Source organism: Dendrobium catenatum, unplaced genomic scaffold (genome assembly GCF_001605985.2).
Source record: "Dendrobium catenatum unplaced genomic scaffold, ASM160598v2 fragScaff_scaffold_743, whole genome shotgun sequence".
Lineage (NCBI taxonomy): Eukaryota > Viridiplantae > Streptophyta > Magnoliopsida > Asparagales > Orchidaceae > Dendrobium > Dendrobium catenatum.
The window spans coordinates 4,510,040-4,531,316 of NW_021319205.1; the positions used below are offsets into that span (position 1 = coordinate 4,510,040).

Here is a 21,277-nt window from a genome sequence, read left to right on the forward strand (position 1 = left end):
AATATGTTTTAAAAGATTGTGATTTAATTAAAAATAAATAAGAATTAAAAATTTATAAATAGTTTTAAAATAGCTTAAAAAAGTAATGATAATGATTTTTATTACTACCAATAAATTAAATAAAAATAAAATCATGATTTTCAAATTGTATTTTCTCTCTACTTACCATTTTTTTTAACAGAAGATAACCTTTTATTCAACCAACAAGAAAATTATAGACCAAGGCTCCCAGCCATACAACAACATAGTAAAGGTGACTAAACAAATAGCTCGATACAAAACAGTGAGAGTAAAAAGATTCAAAATCGGACTCAGTAACGGAGCTCCCAGCACCAACCACGCTACCAGTCACGGACCATCCAAAGGTGAAAAGACTACCATAACCAAGCCACCAATCAATCCAGGAAAATTCCAAATCACCTCGGTTGCCAACCAGCCAAGACAGCGAGGGGCAGCTGGGGGCAACCACATCATTGTCCAGAAAGCCATCAAAATTCACCTCCGAAAAGCAAAGGCAAAGGCTATTTCTTATTACCTTTATTCTTACGTTTATTACCACCATTAGTACGAATAAGATCCACAATCTTAACAGGTGCAACCTCCTCAAAAAATAACATTTATAAACGTTCAGCAAAGTTTTCCCATCAAATGACATAAAAATCATGCATGCATGAAAATAAATTAATATAGTTAATGCATCTTCTACATATCGAGAAGCTGTGCCAGCACAAATAAATATAATGTTCCATAATTAAAATACTTGTAAACATCTTAAAAACAATGGCTCACAATCACGATAACAGAGCCTTATTATTAATAGTAAATTATGCCGCAATAACACGTACGGCCTGCGGAGTCTCGTCAGGGATGAACTTGCCCCAGAACCAATGCTTCTTCCAAACAATCACCATCTCTTCGATTGGCACATTCTTCGTCTCCGGAAAGAAGAAGAAGATGAACGTCGTCATTATGACAACAAAACCACCAAAAAAGTAAAAGAGTCCGAACTTCAAGTGGCAGAGCATGTTGAGGAACACCTGAGCAAGTATGAAAGTGCATAACATGTTCATCGACACATTGATGCTCTGCCCAGCCGACCTGATCTCTAATGGGAAGATCTCTGATGGCACAAGCCACCCGAGTGGCCCCCATGACCACGCGAATGCTGACACATAAATGCAAATGAATGCCACCACCAACCCGGCGTAGCTCTTTGAAAATTCTGTTTGTGCGCCTGTCACTCCGAACTTAACGCCAATGAGCGTGCCCACAATGATTTGGCATATGATCATTTGAATCCCGCCTTCTAAAAATAGAGTGCGACGGCCCAGCTTATCTACAGATGCAATTGATACGAATGTGGCCAACATGTTCACTGTGCCAGTAATGACAGCGGACATGAGAGAAGCCTGGTCGCCGAAGCCAATAGTTTTGAATAGAACAGGTGCGTAGAACGTGATGATGTTGATGCCAGTAAATTGCTGGAAAAAGGGGATGAGTATTGCCATGGTGAGTTGTGGTCTATATCGGCGTTGGATGATATTTTTCCATGGGTGCTTCACGGCCTTAGATTCATTGCTAGCGATTACTAGATCTTCGTATTCCTCGTCAACGCGATGTGTTCCTCGCACCTTATGGAGCATCGCCTTGGCGGCGGCATCATGCCCGCGCTCAAGTAGTGAGTTGGGGGTTTCAGGGAGTACAAAAGCACCAACGGCGATGATGGCACCAGGCACAGCAGCGAGGCCAAGGCTCACACGCCAACCCCACCCCCCTTTGATCAGTGCTGTCCAATAGTTGATGAGATTTGCGATCAAGATGCCGATTGTGATCATCATCTGGAAGCCGATGTTGAGCATGCCACGGAGTTTAGGGGGAGCCATCTCGGAGAGGTAGACGGGCACCGATTGGTTGGCGAAGCCGATGCCGATTCCTAGGAGAAAACGACCAAGGATTAGCATAAAAACATTTACCGCAGCGCCGTTGACGATCGCGCCCACTAAGAAGGTGATGCCGCCGCCAAACATGGACCATTTGCGACCGAACACCCTTGTAACAGTCGCGGCGAAGAAGGAGGCGATAAGTGCCGCCAGATACAAAGACGACGTGAATAGCGTGAGGAGCTCGCTATTGAATTTACAGTATTCATTAGTCGAGACATCCTCCTTTTCCATATGGTATACCGATGGGAAGAATCGGATAAGAAAAGAATCCATTGATGTAACTCCACCGGAGATTCCAAGATCATACCCAAATATGAGGCCGCCGGTGGCGGCGACGAAACACGCCAGGAATACAAAAACTGTCAACTTGGCGGGGTAATCCTTCGGGTCGGCCATTATTGATATGGACAGATGGGACTTTAATTTTGTTTAGGAAATCAATATATCGCTAACCGAAACAGAATTGAAGAATTATAGTAGAGGAACGAGAGGAGGTAACAAAGTAATTGATTTCCGGGAGCTAAAGATCGATCAATGGAGGAGGAAAGTTTTGGATTGCATGATCTCTCTTCTTCGTCCAAGATATTTATAAGCCCATCGAGCATATCTTATCCATTCTGTCTCCTTTGTATGGGAATTAATTACTAATTTTGGTTTGCCTTTATCAATAATTTTTGCCTTGTCGAAGGATCCTCAGTTATCCTTATTGCTAACTATGACATCTATTTCTATAATTGGAGATCTTTCTTGCGTTAAATAAACTAAAAAAAGAAGGAAGATCAACCATAAGTCTTCAAAGCAGTTTTTTTTATATATAATTAATGTGTAAATTAATAATAATTTCTTAATTCTCTAAACAGATAAAACTTAAGGCTGCAACAGCAACCCAAAGAAATTAACAAAACAAAGATGATGGTTTCCTATTCCTAACAATCCTTATCGTCGCTACCGGCTGACTCATCTTTGGGTATGATGGACTTTTTCTTATTCGGTTCTTCTCATCCGGATACCGCAAGAAAAAAGAGAATGTCTCCACCAATGAGTACTGTAAATTCAATAGCAAGATCCTCATGCTCTTCATGTCATCCTTATATATGGCGGTCCTTATCGCCTTCTTCGCCTCAACTATTAACGAGTGTTTAGCCACAAATGATTCATATTCGGCAGGGGAATGACCTTCCTAGTCAGTGCGACCCTCAACAACCTGGCGGCGAACTTACTGATGCTAATCCTCGGTCGCATCCTCTTTGACATTGGTGTCGACTTTGCCAACCAATCCTTGCCACTTTACCTCTCCAAGATGGCTCCTGCTGGGCTCCGCGATGTGCTCAACATCAACATCTGAAAGATGAACACAATCGGCATTCTCATTGCAAATCTCATTAACTATTGGATGGATACAGATCAAAGTAGGATTTACATACCCAAGTCGGCTTAGGATCGACCCCCGGGTCAATTTCGGATTCGACCCGAACCCGACCCGAAATTTGATTTTGACACCCCCACTTGTGATTGGTACATTGGCTCTCCCTATGATCCCCAACTCTCTACTTGAGCATGTGCATGAGGAGGAAGCCGAGATGATGCTTCACGAGGTGCGTTGCAACGATGAAATACACGAGGATTTTTTTTTTTTTTTTTTGGGACATTTAGGCCATTTAAGGACAAATGATCAATTGTCAAATCCTTGTGGGTGCGCTCGACGGCATCAACTTTGGAGTGACTGGTCGCAGATGGAGTTGTCGGGTTGGTGGTGGCATTCATTTGCATGTACATGTCAGCCTTCAAGCAGTCTTGGGGACTATCGTGTTGGCTTGTGCCATCAGAGATCTTCCGGAGATTAGGTCGAAGATCGAGCTAAAGCATCAACATGTCAATGAACATGTTTTTTTATTTGTAGTTTTACTTGTGCTAAATTATAAGAGTTAAATAATGTTAATATCAATATTTAACTCTCTCTCTCTCCCGAAAAAAAAAAAAAACTCTCTCTCTAGAGTATATATAATTATATATAAGTTTTCTTACTATTTTTTTGAAGTATTTTTCTAGCGCACAATTTTTTCGAATTAAGGATTTTTGTACTAAAAAATTGTTTTAGAAAGTAATAAAAAAGTTGTCTAAAACAAAGCCTAAAGCACGCACCACTGAAGATGTTTATATATTGTATGAAACTATGTCCAAATGAACATTTCAATTAACGTGATTAATTAATATTTCATTTAAGTTATGATAGATAGTTATGGAATATAGTTTAAATTTCTATTTTAATTAAGTGATATATTGCACTCGAATGCATAATACATGGGTTGAAAATAAGTTGAATAATCGTAGTGGGTCGAGTTCTAGCACTCATTTTACGAAAAATAGTTAAGTGATAAGTTAATTATTAATGTTAATTGATTTATGACTCTAGTGCCATAGCCTATTAGGGGACATCAGTAAATACACAATAAATATGTAGCAAATACTTAACAAATATGCAGTAAATACTCAACAAATACTTAATATTATAAAAAATTATATTTTGACTACGTGTGAACATTTCATTGAAATCCGGACAAAACTTTACATGAGGACTCTGCACGTGATCACAATAACTTAGCCTCATCATGAATATTCAATTATGTAGTAACATCCTTTGAGACGTGCAGAACCTCATCAAGGATGAACTTTCCCCAAAACCAATGCTTTCTCCATACAAATACCATCTATTCAATCGACACATTCTCCATCTTTGGAAAAAGAAAAAACTAAATGTTGTCATTGTGATAGCAAAGCTGACAATGACAATGACATAAAAGAGTATGAACTTCATGTGCCAAAGCATGTTGAAGAACAACTGAGCGATTATGAATGTGAAGAACATTTTCACCAAGACATTGATGCTATGCCCCACCAACGTAACCTTCATTGGGAATATCTCTAATGGCATAAACCACCCGAGCGATTCCAAAGACCACTCAAAGGCTAGCACGTAGATGCAAATGAACACCACCACATACCCAGTGCTTCTCTTTAACAAATCTGTGTGCGCAGCGATTACTCCAAATTTGATGTTGATGAGTGCACCCACAATGATCTAGCATATGATCATTTGAACCCCACCTTCTAAAAATAGAACACGCCGCCCCAACTTGTCTATAGATATAATAGACACTGATGTGGCTACCACGTTCAATAAGCTGGTGATAATATAAGACATGAGCTAAGCTAGGTTAGTGAAGTCTACAATTTTGAAGATCCTTAGGGCGTAGAACATTACCACATTTATACTATTGATTTGTTGAAAAAAAAAAGTGGATTTGTATTTTCCATGGTGAGATGTGGCTTATATCTAGGCTCTATGATATTTTTTCATGGGTACCTTAAGGCCTTGGCATCATGATTGGAGAGCAAAAGATCCTACAATTCATCGTGGTGTGAGGAACTGATCACATTGACAAGGAATACGAAGACCTGCTAATGACCAGCAACATGTTTAAGGCCGTGAAACACCCATGGAAAAAGATCATATAGCATAGATACATACCACAACTCACCATGGAAATACTTGTCCCCATTTTCCAACAACTCATCAGCATAAACCTTAACATGCTTTACACCCCTATTCTATTCAAAATCATGGGATTTGACGACTAGGCTTCACTCATGTCGGACGTCATTACTGGCATTTTGAATTTGGTAGCTACATTCGTATCCATTGCATCTATAGATAAGATAGGGCGACGCACTCTATTTATAGAAGGCGGGGTTCAAATGATCATATGCAGGATCATTGTGGGTACATTCACTGGCATCAAGTTCGGAGTCACTACTGGCTTGCACACGAAGTTGTCAAAGAGCTACGTCGGTTTGGAGGTAGTGTTTATTTGTATTTATTTATCGGCCTTCGTGTGGTCACTGCTAGGTTGGCTTATGCCATCAGAGATCTTCCCATTGGAGATCAGGAAGAACATCAAAGTTTCGGTGAACATGCTATTCACTTTCGTAATTGCTCGGCTATTCCTCAACATGTTTTGCAACATAAAATTCAAACTCTTTTACGTTCTTTTTTTTTTTTTTTTCAATTTTGCTATCATATTGACGACGCTCATCTTGTTGTTCTCTCCGGAGATGAAGAATGTACCGTTTGAGGAGATGATGTTCGTATGGAAGAAGCATTAGTTATGGAAAAGTTCATCCCTGACGAGGCTCTACACGTCGCAATGGTTGGTGCGGCATAATTGACTATTCATGATGAGATTTTATTATTATTATTCTGAGCGATGATTTTTATGATATGAACAAGAATTCTTATTATGGAAATTTATATTTATTTGTGCTGGCACAACTTATGGTTCTGTAGAAGATGCATTAACTATATAAATTCATTTTCATGCATTGTGCTTATGTCATTTGGCCAAAAAAACTTTGCCGAATGTTTATCCTATGGTAAGTAGAAAGAAAATACATTTTGAAATAATCATTTAATTTTTATTGGTAACGATAAAAATCATTATAATTACTTTTTAAGATATTTTAAAAATATATACAAAGTTTAAAATTTATATTTATTTTTAATAACATCGCAATCAATTAATTGATTGGGAACAAAGAGAACTATGCACAAATATGTCATATACATAGGGCTGCAAGCGAACCAAACGTTCGATAAGCTACTCGTTGCTCGGTTCAATTAAAGCTCGTTTGTGATCGTTTAACTAACTAAATTAACAAACTTGAACAACATTTTTAATACTCGATCCTTAAATAAACAAACTTGAACACTAATGTGTTTGGTTCATTTATGTTCACGAACAACATCATTTGAAGCTCGTAAACAAGCTCGACATTAAGATCGATAAGAAGCTTCATAAAAGTTCAATTTGTGTTCGATTTAGAATTCATGAATAAGCTCGATAAATATATTCATATATATTAATCATATTTTCATTTTAAATAGACAACTGCTTATATTAGAAATTTTATTTCATTTTATTTTATACCTTCAATGGAATGAATTTGTTCATGAACAAGAGACATTTCACATTTATCAATGTTTGCTAGATTGTTTGTGTGAGATGTTCATAAACAAATATAAGAAGAATCATAGATCGTTTGTTCGTGAATGAGCTCATTTGATAGTTCAAAAATACTAGATATGTATATATTCATGATCTTGCTCATTTGATAGCTCAAGAATACTCAGTAGATTTGTTCATGAACGTATTTGTTTGATAGTGTAAAAAAATTGGCTAAATATGTTCACGAACATAGCTCGTTAAGGCTTGTTTGTTTAAAGCTCGATAAGCAATAAACGAACTGAACATGAACCGAACATGAACCGAACATGAACCAAACATGAACACTATTAATTTAAACGAATCAAACATGAACACAAACTATAAAGCTCGAATCAAACATGAACCAAACTTGAACAAGCTAATAATAAATGAACTCAAACATGAACACTAACATGCGCGGTTCGATTCGGTTCATTTGCAGCCCTACATATACACAACTTAAAGCTTCAGTCCTTTATATGAACCGAAACCCCAAGCTGATGACTATCTCAAGAAAATGAAGGGGTTTCAATTGTTAATTCAATGAAGCAAATGCAATGAGTTAAAAAATGTTATCTTTAACGATAGCTATTATGGTAAACGCACATTTTTGTTTCTTAGAGAAATAGAATATTTCAATTCTGTGATGTAGAGTAGAAAGATAAATAGTGAGATGCCAGCAACATAAAAAATTATTATAAAATAAAAGTTCTCTTTTCTCATTACTTTGGGTACTTGGGAGTTTATTAACATTCAACTTAGTGGTGTAAGTGAGGTCATCAGGCGTGCTAATGAGCATGTGACTCAAGTTTATTAAGCCATGAGCTCGAGCTTAGATTACATCTCCTATATTAATTGAGTTTGAGCTTGAGCTTTATGAGACTCCGTTCATTCACTCACTAATTGGCTTGATTAAAAAATCCGTATTTTTCCCGAAAAGATTGAGAATGTCATGAAAATTGGCTTGATTAAAAAAACCGTATTTTTCCCGAAAAGATTGAGAATGTCATGATGCATCATATTTTTTAATGATTCATATTAAATCCATCGATCGTGATCACAACAACATAGCCTCGTCATGAATATTCAATTATGTAGCAACAACATTTGTGACATGCAGAGCCTCATCAAGGATGAACTTTCTCCAAAACCAATGCTTTCTCCATACAAATACCATCTCTTCGATTGACATATTCTCCATCTATGGAAACAGAAAAAGCTAAATGTTGTCATTGTAATAAAAAAGCTGACAATAACATAGAAGAGTTTGAACTTCATGTGCCAAAGCATGTTGAAGAACAACTGAGTGATTATGAATTTGAAGAACATGTTCACCAAGACGTATGCTATGCCCCACCAACGTAACCTTCATTGGGAATATCTCTAATGGCATAAAACACCTGAGCGATCCCCAAGACCACTCAAAGGCTAGCACGTAGATGCAAATGAACACCACCTCAAACCCAGTGTTTCTCTTTAACAAATCTGTGTGCGCACCGATTACTTCAAATTTGATACTGATGAGTGCACACATAATGATCTAGCAAATGATCATTTGAACTCGGCCACCTTCTAAAAATAGAACATGACGCCCTAACTTGTTTACATATACAATAGACACGGATGTGGCTATCACGTTCAGCAAGCTTGAGATAATAGAGGACATGAGCTAAGCTAGGCTGCTGAAGCCTAAAATTTTGAAGACCATTAGGGCATATAACATTACCTCATTTATGCCAAAGATTTGTTGAAAAAAAAAAAAAAGTGGTCGTGTATTTTCCATGGTGAGTTGTGATCTATATTTAGGCTCTATGATATTTTTCCATGGGTGCATTAAGGCTTTGGCATCATTGTTAGAGAGCACAAGATCCTGTAATTCATTATGTATTTCATCATTGCCACACACCTTGCATAGAGTAACCCCTACCCCCTTTGATTGGTTTCGTCCAGTAGTTAATGAGATTTGTAGCAAGGATGTCTATTGTGATGATCATCAGGAAGTCCATGTTGAGCACTGTTGCAGAGCCTAGAGGGAACCATCTCTGAGAGGTAGAGTGGCAAGGATTGGATGGAGAAGCCGACGCCGATGATGAGGAGGATGCGATCGAGGATCAACATTAGTAAGTTCACCACCAAACTATTGAGGGTCGCATCAACTAGAAAGGTAAGACCCTCGTCGAACATGAATAATTTGCAGCCAAACTCCCTTGTGAATGTCGAGATGAAGATGGTACGATGAGGGCCTCCAGATACAAGATGATGTGAAGAATGTGAGGAGTTCATTGTTGAATTTACAATATTTATTGGTGGAGAGATTCTCCTTTTATTTGTGGTACACCAACGGAAAAAACGGAACAAGAAAAGAATTCATCAATATGACTACGACAGAGATGTCAATGTTATACCCAAATATGAGGCATCGGGTGGTGGCGATTTGGAATGTTAGGAATACAAAACCATCATCTTGCTAGGGTATTCGTTTCCATATCTAGGATTCATCACTGCTCCTTTAGCCATAACAATAATGGTGAGCAAAGTGGTCGTGAAAGAATACCCTCGGCAAGTTTAAGGGTTTTGTATTCCTAGCATGCCTAGTCGACGCCATCGGAGGCCTCATCTTCGGGTATGACATCAGCATCTCCGGTGGAGTCACATCGATGGATTCCTTTCTTGTCTAATTCTTCACGTCGGTGTAACACAAGGTAAAGGAGAATGTCTCCACTATTGAATATTGTAAATTCAAAAGCGAACACCTGACACTTTTCACATCATCCTTGTATCCAGTGGCCCTTATCTCCTCCTTTGCCTCAACTGTTACAAGGGTGGGTGTTCGACCGCAAATAGCTCATGTTCGGAGGCAGCCTTACCTTCTCAGTTGGTGCCATCCTCAACGACGATTCGGTGAGTTTTCTCATGCTAATCCTTGGTTTCATCCTCCGAGGCATCAGCTTCGCCAACCAATCAGTGCTCGTCCACCTCTTGAATATGGCTCCACCTAAACTCTGCGGCATGCTCAATATCGGCTTCCAGATGATGATCACAATCAACATCTTGGCCGCAAATCTCATTAAGCACTGTACATCACATATTAGAGGACATTGGGGTTGGAGCCTTTCCATTGCTATCGTGCTTAGCGCCATCATCACCATCGGCATTTTTGTACACCCAAAACCCCCAACTCACTAAACAAGTGAGGGCATGAGTCCACCGCCAATGTGATGTTTTGCAAGGTGCGAGGAACTGATCACATTGACGAGGAATACGAAGACCAAGTAATCGCCAGCAACAGGTTTAAGGCCGTGAAGCACCCATGAAAAAAATCAAACGACGTAAATACATACCACAACTCACCATGATAATAATCGTCCCCATTTTCCAACAACTCATTGGCATAAACGTTATCATGTTCTATGCCTGTTTTCTATTCAAAATCGTGGGATTCAATAAGCAGGCTTCACTCATGTCCGCCGTCATTACTAGCATAGTGAACATGTTGTCCACATTCATATCTATTGCATATATAGATAAGTTGGGGTGACGCGATCAGTTTTTAGAAGGTGTGGTTCAAATGATCATATGTTAGATCACTATGGCCATGCTTATTGGCATCAAGTTCGGAGTCACTAACTCGACATGTAGTTGTCAAAGAACTACGTCGGGTTGGTGGTGGCGTTTATTTGCATTTAAGTGTCGACTTCACATGGTCACTACTAGGTTGTCTTGTGCCATAAGAGATCTTCCTATTAGAGATCAGGTCGACTGGGCAGATTAGCAATATGTCAGTGAACATATTCTTCACTTTCGTAATCACTCGGCTATTCCTTAACATGTTGTGCCACATAAAGTTCAAACTCTTTTACTTTTTTGCCAATTTTGCTATCATAATGATGACGCTCATCTTGTTGTTCTCTCCAAAGAAGAACAACGCACCGATTGAGAAGATGATATTTGTATGAAAGAAGCATTTGTCATGGCAAAGTTCATCCCTGACTAGGCTCTACACGTGGCAATGATTGGTACAGCATAATTAATTATTCATGGTGAGGTTTTATTTTTGTTATTATAAGGGGTGATTTTTAAGATATGAACAAGAATTCATATTTATTTGTGCTGGCAAAGCTTATGTTTCTGCAGAAGATGCATTAACTATATAAATTCTTTTTCAGGCATTGTGTTTATGTCATTTGGGGAAAAAACTTTGCCGAATGTTTATTCTATGGTAAGTAGAAAGAAAATACATTTTGAAATAATCATTTAATTTTTATCATTTTTATTGGTAACGGTAAAAATCATTATAATTACTTTTTAGATATTTTAAAAATATATACAAAGTATAAAATTTATATTTATTTTTAATAACATCGAAATCAATTAATCGATTGGGAACTACGAGAATTATGCACAAATATGTCATATACACAACTTAATGCTTCAGGCCTTTATATGAACCGAAACCCCAAGCTGATGACTATCTCAAGAAAGTGAAGGGTTTCAATTGTTAATTCAATGAAGCAAAGGCAATAAGTTAAAAAATGTTATCTTTAACGGTAGCTATTATGGTAAACGCACATTTTTGTTTCTTAGAGAAATAGAATATTGCAATTCTGTGATGTAGAGTAGGAAGATAAATAGTAATTTGAGATGTAATTGATGCCATCCGACGTGCTAATGACCATGTGACTCAAGTTTATCAAGCCATGAGCTCGAGCTTAGATTACATCTCCTATATTAATTGAGTTTGAGCTTGAGCTTTATGATTAAAAAAACCTTTTTCTTTTCCCAAAAGATTGAGAATGTCATGATGCATATCATATTTTTTTATCAATTCATATTAAATCCAACGATCGTGATCATAATAACATAGCCTCACCATGAATATTCAATAATGTAGCAACAACCTTTGTGGCGTGCAGAGCCTCATCAAGGATGAACTTTCTCCAAAACCAATGCTTTCTCCATACAAATACCATCTCTTCGATCGACATATTCTCCATCTCTGAAAAAAGAAAAAGCTGAATGTTGTCATTGTGATAACAAAGCTGACAATGACGTAGAAGAGTATGAACTTCATGTGCCAAAGCATGTTGAAGAACAACTGAGCAATTATGAATGTGAAGAACATTTTCGCCAAGATGTAGATGCTATGCCCCACCAATGTAACCTTCATTGGGAATATCTCTAATGACACAAACCTCTCGTGCGATCGTCAAGATCACTCGAGGCCTAGCACGTATACACAAATGAACACTACCACAAACCCGGTGTTTCTCTTTAACAACTCCGTGTGTGCACCGATTACTCTAAATTTAATGATGATGAGTGTGCTCACAATGATCTAGCAGATGATCATTTGAGCCCCATCTTCTAAAAATAGAACACGCCGCCCAAACTTGTTTACATATACAATAGGCACTAATGTGGCTACCACATTCAACAAGTTGGTGATAATATAAGACATGAGCTATGCTAGGTTGCTGAAGCCTACAATTTTGAAGAGCATATTAGGGCGTAGAACATTACCTCATTTATGCCAATGACTTGTTGAAAAAAAAAGTAGATGTGTATTTTCCATGGTGAGATGTGGTCTATATCTAGGCTCTATCATATTTTTTCATGAGTGCTTCAAGGCCTTGGCGTCATTACTGGAGAGCAAAACATCTTGTAATTCATCATGGTGCGAGGAACTGATCACATCGATGAGGAATACTAAGACCTGATAATCTCCAGCAGCAACTTTAAGGCCATGAAGCACCCATGGAAAAAAATCATACAACGTAGATACAGACCATAACTCACCATGATAATACTCATCCCCATTTTCCAACAACTCATCGGCATAAACGTTATCATGTTCTACGCCCCTATTCTATTCAAAATCATGGGATTCGACGACCAGGCTTTACTCATGTACATCGTCATTATTGACATAGTGAACATGGTGGCTACATTCGTATCCATTGCATCTATAGATAAGTTGGGCTGATGCACCCTATTTTTAGAAGGCGGGGTTCAAATGATCATATGCCAGATCATTGTGGGCACGCTCATTGGCATCAAGTTCGGAGTCACTGGCTTGCACACGGAGTTGTCAAAGAGCTATGTCGGGTTGGTGGTGGCCTTTATTTGCATCTATGTGTCGGCCTTCGTGTGGTCACTGCTAGGTTGGCTTATGCCATCGGAGATCTTCTCATTGGAGATCAGGCTGAACATCAAAGTTTTGGTGAACATGCTCTTCAATTTCGTAATTGCTCGGCTATTCCTCAACATGTTTTGCAACATAAAATTCAAACTCTTTTACTTTTTTTGTCAATTTTGCTATCATATTGACGACGCTCATCTTGTTGTTCTCTCCGGAGATGAAGAATGTACCGATTGAGGAGATGATGTTCGTATGGAAGAAGCATTAGTTATGAAAAAGTTCATCCCTACGAGGCTATACACATCGCAATGCTTAGTGCGGCATAAATATTGACTATTCATGATGAGATTTTATTATTGTTATTCTGAGCGATGATTTGTAAGATATGAACAAGAATTCTTATTATGGAAATTTATATTTATTTGTGCTAGCACAGCGCTTATGGTTATGTAGAAGATGCATTAACTATATAAATTCATTTTCATGCATTGTGCTTATGTCATTTGGAGAAAAAACTTTGCCGAATGTTTATTCAATGGTAAGCAGAAAGAAAATACATTTTGAAATAATCATTTAACTTTTATCATTTTTATTGGTAACGATAAAAATCATTATAATTACTTTTTAAGCTATTTTAAAAATATATACAAAGTTTAAAATATATATTTATTTTTAATAACATCCCAATCAATTAATCGATTGGGAACTAAGAGAACTAAGCACAAATATGCCATATACACAACTTAATGCTTCATGCCTTTATATGAACCGAAACCCCAAGCTGATGACTATCTCAAGAAAGTGAAGGTGTTTCAATTGTTAATTCAATGAAGCAAAGGCAATAAGTTAAAAAATGTTATCTTTAACGATAGCTATTATGGTAAACGCACATTTTTGTTTCTTAGAGAAATAGAATATTGCAATTCTGTGACGTAGAGTAGGAAGATAAATAGTGAGATGCTAGCAAACTTAAAAATTTATTATAAAATAATACTTCTCTTTTCTCATTACTTTGGGTACTTGGGAGTTTAGTAATATCTAACTTAGCGGGGTAGTGAGACCATCCGGCGTGCTAATGAGCATGTGACTCAAGTTTATCAAGCCATGAGCTCGAGCATATATTACATCTCCCATATTAATTGAGTTTGAGCTTTATGAGACTCAGTTCATTCACTCACTAATTGATTTGATTAAACAATCCATATTTTCCCCACCTTTTTCCCAAGAGATTGAGAATGCCATGATCCATCCTATTTTTTAAAATTTCATATTAAATCCAAAGATCATGACCACTACATTTAGGATAGACTAAATAAATATGATTGCTCAAATTCCGCTGCAAGTTGCAATTTTCTTCTTCTTCAAATGTCATGGGTCCAATTCTGACATCCCTTTCTCCTTCAAACAATGCTATTATTGTTGGTCCAGACAGCAACTTCTCCAAAAAACTCTCGTCGCAACCTCCTCTCACTATTGTCAAAAGATTCAACAGGGAGCTCCTCTCCCGACTTACAGTTGTCGGAACCTTCTCCACTAAACTCCTGATGTGACTTCCTCACGATCCTTCTCAGAGACCTTGAACTCGAAATTCAAGCTCAAGCATGCCTTTAAAACAATGTGCCATCACAAGGTATGCTGCTCATAAACTGTCCCTTTCTTCTTCTTCAAGCATCACATGCACTGATCCCATAAGTGACTTCTCTAAAAAGCTTGCATCATAACCTCCTCTCATTATCATCAAAGTCTTCTCCAATGAGCTCCCGTAATGACTTACTTGATGCCATTGACACCTTCTCCACCTAACTTTCACTGTGAATCTTCGCGATCCTTCTTAGTGACATTGATCTTATAAGTCAAGCTAAAGTATGTTTTTTAAATGACAAGCCACAATATTTACTCCCCAGTCTACACTAATGTCCAGAAAATTTTCATTTGAATTGAAAGTAATACCTTATTATTTAGTTTTATTTATTTTATACTTTAAATAAAAATTTTAAAACTGAATCACAGTACCACAAAACTATCAAAATATAGGATTTTATAACTTTCAGCATGGATAAAAACTTTGTTGGCATAGAGGGACCTACCAAACAGGAATAGTTACAAATACAAAAGCAATAGCCAGCTATTAGAGCTGAAATAATAAAATATATATCAAAAGAATTGAGAGATCATATAAAGCTGATAGTAAAATTATACTACCAGAAAATAAAGACATATTTCTCCATGGTTAGCAATCAACCCTTCAATCGAAAACAATAAAATATAGGTGGTGAAGATCTAGATGACCAAGGCCTCACTTTGGAGGACTATATGCATATAATGGAAGAACTTCAAGTTTAAATCCTACTACTTTCAGAGAAGACTAGATAACAAAGAGCACCTCTCTTTCCATCTTACTTGCAAATGATTGCTACTAGATGATAATAAAAAATAGCAAATTTAATAATAAAAATGCTAAAATCAACTAACAGAACTATCTGATCCAATGTTTATGTAATGAAGCACTCATAGCAAGCAAACAACCTAATATTTATCACTTGCTGTGACAGTTAATGAATCAATAAGAAGAGAATCAAGAATAAAAAAGTATTTCTTAGCTGATATAACAAATGTAACCATGATAGGCATCATTGCGTGATAAGTCCAGCGAGTTGAATTACTAAACAACAGATGCAACAAACCCTGCAAGTTTACACAAAAAAAAAAAAAACTAATAAAAATGAGGTATATATAATAGTCTCAAACTATGAATTCATTGCTTTGAATAAGAAAAATAAATAAATTGAGCGAGAAAGCAACAAATGGTTAGCCTGAGGAATATGTATATATGTGCATGTCTTGTATAAATTTCACAAAAACATTTTCTAATTTTGATCCCATTATAGCAATAGCTCATATCATATAGACATATACAATGGTTGGCTTATCTATAAGCGCATGGTTAGTTTGGCATTTTAGGATACTCCGAAATGAAAATACAGCTTTTTGTGCGATAATATAGCTTATGGAATGATGGATTAATGTTATATTAGTATAATTAATTAACTTGCTTGGTAAGATCTTAGCATTTTCTAGAGGACATAGTAATTAAGCAAGCAAATGGAAGCAATAGAGGATTTACTTGTAAGCTTTTGCCCAATTGTTCTTTATGTAGATTTAACATGGACTGGGCAGGTGCCTCATAGAGCATCTTATGTTCTAGATTTGAAAAATATTTTCTCCTTTAAAGAGGATTTGAAATATATTCAATGATGGCAATTAAGATGTATCTCAATGATTAATTATTTCTGGCAATAATTTATTTTAAAAAATTGAATATTTAGAATGTAATTAATAGATGATCAGGTAATTAATTAACTAATTCTAATAGTTCCTGTTTGGATAATAAAGTGATACGGCTTGCACAAATAATTCTACCAAGAATGAATTTCAGCTCAGTTTTTGGGATTAAATAACTTTCAAATTTTAGTATCTCATCAACCACTCTTCAAATTTCTAAATATCTGTTATTTCTTCTTGTTTTCCACATTAGAAGTTTTAATGGTTCAGACTCGCAAAAAAACTTTAATCTAAAACTGCCAAAAAGCCAAATTAAATAACAACTTCAAATCCTAAAGAATATTAAATCCCGTTTCTCCACCATTTCACGCTAATCTCTACGAAGCCGAAGCAGCAACGAAGTGATGGCGATGAAGATAAGCAAACCCTAGACAGGCCAAAGGCTCTAGGCAGATCATAAAGAGAAGATAAATTAAGGAGATAGAGAAGAAAAGGAAGAAAAGAATACCGCCAACCCCTCTCCCAATTAACTCCTTTGTTCTTCAGCTCTAACTTAGAAACTTCTCTTCTCCTTCGCACCCCTCTGGTACTCTCTCGGTTTGCTCCCATATTTATAGTCTCGCGAGTTCCTGGAATCTGGGGGTTGTTATTGAGTTTTGGCAATTTGGGCGGGGGATCTGGAGAGAAAGACCAAGCCTCGCCAACAGGGCGTAAGGAATTATTCTATGGCAGCTTTTTTTTATAATTTCTAAATTTAATTTTTTTTTTAAATAATGATATTGATTGATATGAATTAAATAAAACATATTAATTTGGTAATCTCATTAGGGAAATAATGTCAAAGCCTCTCCAATTTGAATTTTGAAATTTTATGCATGTCAATCACCAATGTGCATGTCTCACAATTAAGAGAAATTATTTTGTGCGGAGTCCGGATTCAGAACGATGTTCGGATACTAACAAGAATGCGTCACGTTAGCGGTATCGGGTTGTGGTACCGAGTAGTACCGAGCCACGGTACCAAGCGAGGGGGTGATGCGCCGCATTCTGGTTGGTCTTCGAACATCTATTCCTCTTATTATTCATGTATAAAGGAAAGTACATACATGCATGTTTCTAAGTATTATTCCATCTTATTAGATCATGACTAGAACCATTAATTTTTATGTAGTTCATCTAACTAAATATAAAAATTTTGGAGTTATATGACTTCCATATGCCTCTATTTATGAGATGCTCATGATAAATTATTACTCTCAAGAAGACAAATATTGACTGAAAAAAATATAATTGTATATATAAGTTTTATTTTTATTGTCAAATATATTTTTAATTTTTTTTTTTTACAAATAAAGATAAACAAATTCTTCAAATATATAAAATTTCATATAAGAGAAAAAACAAAAAAATAATCCCAAATCAACATGCTGCCCATACTAGCTGATCAGTTAGCCAATATATTACTAATATTAGATTTGTCAAATAAACGGTTCATCCTTTGCTAACAACTCGTGATCAGCTTAATAAGAATATCACAATGGTGCAGTTCAGCTTGATATATTTGTAGGCGGTTTTGACTATCAACCAAAAGGTTTTGAGTTCAAAACTTGAGTATCTGATGTGTGTGTGAGGAGTTGTGATGGGAGCATTTCGGAGAAGTCACTTATGGGATCAGTGTCGATGGTGCTCGAAGAAGAAGAAGAATAAATGATAGCCTATGAGGTTGTGATTGGCATGCCTCATGGCGACTTATTGTTTTAAAGGCATGCTTGAGTTTGACTTATGAGGTCAAGATCTCTAAGAAGGATCATGAGGAAGTTGCAATGAGAGTTTGGTGGAGAAGGTGTTGACAATGATGAGTAAGTCATGGCAGGAGCTCACTGTTATTGAATGCTTTGATAATAGTGAGAGGATGTTACAACAAGACTCGAGAGTTTATTGAAGAAGTCATCTACTGAACCAATAACAACACTATTTGAAGAAGAAAGGGAAGCCATAATTAGACCTATGACATTTGAAGAAGAATAATAAGAAGATTGCAACTCGTTGTGGAATCTGAGCAATGATATTCATTTATCATGTTCTAAATGATGCTGTCATTTGATTGAGCCTTATAAAGCTTCGTTGAATTAACAATTAAAAATTTAAAACCCCTCCATGCTCTGTTCATCTAATAGTTCGGTTAGTTTCCAATTGATTAATTGATTGTGATGTTATTAAAAATAAATATAAATTTTAAACTTTGTAAATATTTTTAATATAGCTTAAAATATATTGAAATATGATTTTAAAGATTAATAAAAGTTAGAAAATATTTTTAATAGAAGTTAGAAAATATGTTTTTAAAGTTTGTGATGTAATAATAAATAAATAAGAATTTAAACTTTATAAATATTTTTAAAATAGCTGAAAAAGGAAAGATAATGATTTTTATCATTACTAATAAAATAGATAATTATAAAATCATTATTTTCAAAATGTATTTTCTTTCTACTTACCATAGAATAAACATTCAAAAAAGTTTTCCACCAAATGACATAAAGACAATGTATGAAAATGATTTTATATAGTTAATGCATCATCTACAGAACCATTAAGCTGTGCCAGCTAGCACATATAAATGTAAATGTTGATAATAAGAATACTTGTTCATATCATAATAACAATAACAAAATCTCATCATGAATGGTCGATTATGCCGCGCGGTCTTGGAGTCATTGCTAGCGATTTCTAAGTCTTGGTATTCCTTGTCAACGTGATCAGTTCCTCGCACCTTACGTAGCATTGCCTTGGCGGCGGCCTCATGCCCGCACTCAATTAGTGAGTTGGGGGTTTCAGGGAGCACAAAAGCACAAACGGCGATGATAGCACTTAGTACGATATAAACTATTTATTTGTAGCATTAATCTCAAAATAAATCTAGTGATTTTCAAGCCAATCGTGAGGCAGTTAGTACAATAATAGCTTAACATAAATTCTCAGGCTATGTGAGAAATTGACTCCACCCATCTCAAAAGGCAAGATCGAACTCGAGCTCGTCCTACTGTAAACAAGCTCGAGCCGGCTTGCGAGCCTTTGCATCTTCCAAGTCTTCCGCCTCTGCTCGCAAGCCACCGGCGTCTTTCGCAATCGTCAAACTCGCAAGCCTTTGACAGTTCAACGTCTTGCCCTCTTCCGCGTCTCGTTGCCTTCAAGAATCGCATCCGCCTCGAGCTCGTCTTCTTCTGCGTCCGCCTAATGAGCTATCTACCTCGAATTCGAGCTGGCTCAAATAGAATAAGCCGGAATCGAGATCAGCAAAATATTTAGTATTAATTTTTAAGCGGGATTAGGCGGGTTCAACTTTAACCTAATAAAATAAAAATATTATTAGTGAATCGAGCGGCTCGTGAGCTCTCGAGCTGAACCTCATCAATCTCTAACATGACTCGTGAGCTTGCTAAGCTTAGCTTTAGAGTCTATAAATGAGTCAAGTTTGAGCCAGCTCAACTCACTTAACACTCCTAGTTAAGGAGATGAAGAGGTCAAAGGGTTAATAGTTAAATAATTGCAATAGATATATGAGTTGAGATAGAATTATTAGGTACATAATAGGCTGCTATTGAGACTTGAGTAGTAGTATTTCACATTTATAAATATCATTCATTTGAAGATATTAGGGTTTGAATGAGAATCAATTGAGCATTTTCTAATGTGCGTTCTAATATCTTTCTCTCTCCCTACCCAATTTTTGAGATTTATTGGAAGCCAAACTCTCTTTGACTCAATAATATTCTACACAGATTAAAGTTAGATAAATTATTTAGTGAATGATAAGTATACTCTTTGCCACAGGCCCACAAGGCACGCTATTATAGATCACATGCAATAGCACATATAATGCAAAACCTATAAATTTATAGAAGCTGAAGTTGTGAATATTTAATGTTACTAATAAATTATTCTGTGCGGACGCTAAATGCCGTCCGGAGATCATCCAGAATGAGCCATATCGGTATCACAGTTGGGTACCGCTCGGTACTGCACTCAGTATTGCAGACGTGTCTCATTCTAATTAGTCTCTGAATATATAGCTGCCTAACTTAGGCTTTCTTGTCAAAATAATAGTAGACATCCTTATAACTCTTCACATCTTAAAGGAGATGAAGAATATAACATGTTCATATTTATAAATTGAGAAAAGTTTGTAATTAATCAACTACTTACCAAAAAATAATTCTTTGTTGTTTGACTTGTAAACAACATTAAGAAAAATATTAAATTTATAAAAAAAATTGCCAAATAAATTCTTTAACGTTTTGTTTGACAACAAATAGCATTAATTTTAGTAGGATTTGGCAACGTTTTGAAAACCGGACCGGACCGGCCGGTTCAACCGGTTGAACCGGCACCCGGCCGGCCGGCCGGTTCGGTCATCTAAAGAAACCGGGTAATCAAAGAACCAGTACTGAACCGGTCCGACCGGCGGTGGGACCGCGAAACCGGTGAACCGGAAGCTGGGAGAGAACCAGCCACTTAAGCCTTAATGCGATTTCCACCGTTTGATATTAATCATGCGGTATTTTAAGTATGAGTAAAACACTAAAAGGCTGTTTGGCAACAAGTGGGATTTATTTTGAGAGAAATTTAGTAAATCCTGTAAATCCAGATTTAGTAAATCCCAAATGTGTTAAATCTTCATAACTGTTTGGTATGCCAAATGTTAAATCCTAATAAACTGTTTGGTAATATATTTTAGGATTTATGACAATTAGGGATTTAAATGTGAAGAAGATAATTGTAGATTAAAAAATAAATTTATAACTAAAAATAAAAATTAATGTGTTAAGAATTTAATAACATGTTAAGTATAAATTACTAGTTAATTATTA

General features: G+C 36.5%; 1 protein-coding gene, 1 long non-coding RNA gene and 4 pseudogenes across 2 annotated transcripts; 3 read left to right on the forward strand and 3 right to left on the reverse strand.

The window, feature by feature from the left end:
- Positions 1-824: 824 nt before the first annotated feature.
- LOC110093274 (sugar transport protein MST6-like) lies at positions 825-2,342 on the reverse strand. The gene has a single exon (XM_020818110.2). It carries the CDS (start codon positions 2,337-2,339, stop codon positions 825-827), a length of 1,515 nt encoding a protein of 504 aa, XP_020673769.1. The 5' UTR covers positions 2,340-2,342.
- A 1,269-nt stretch (positions 2,343-3,611) lies between these two features.
- Positions 3,612-6,107, forward strand: LOC110093284 (annotated as a pseudogene).
- A 1,968-nt stretch (positions 6,108-8,075) lies between these two features.
- Positions 8,076-9,405, reverse strand: LOC110093285 (annotated as a pseudogene).
- A 19-nt stretch (positions 9,406-9,424) lies between these two features.
- Positions 9,425-10,299, forward strand: LOC110093286 (annotated as a pseudogene).
- Positions 10,300-11,601: 1,302 nt separating this feature from the next.
- On the reverse strand, positions 11,602-17,100 carry LOC114580030. The gene is made up of 3 exons (XR_003701340.1): positions 16,915-17,100; positions 15,744-15,809; positions 11,602-11,981 (listed from the first exon to the last, which is right to left on the reverse strand). It is a non-coding gene; the product is annotated as an uncharacterized LOC114580030 (long non-coding RNA).
- On the forward strand, positions 12,172-15,809 carry LOC114580029 (annotated as a pseudogene).
- Positions 17,101-21,277: the final 4,177 nt, after the last annotated feature.

What these genes read in the sequence shown, in the direction of transcription:
- LOC110093274 (XM_020818110.2), bottom strand. Translation starts at nt 2,339, where the DNA reads ATGGCCGACCCGAAGGATTACCCCGCCAAGTTGACAGTTTTTGTATTC.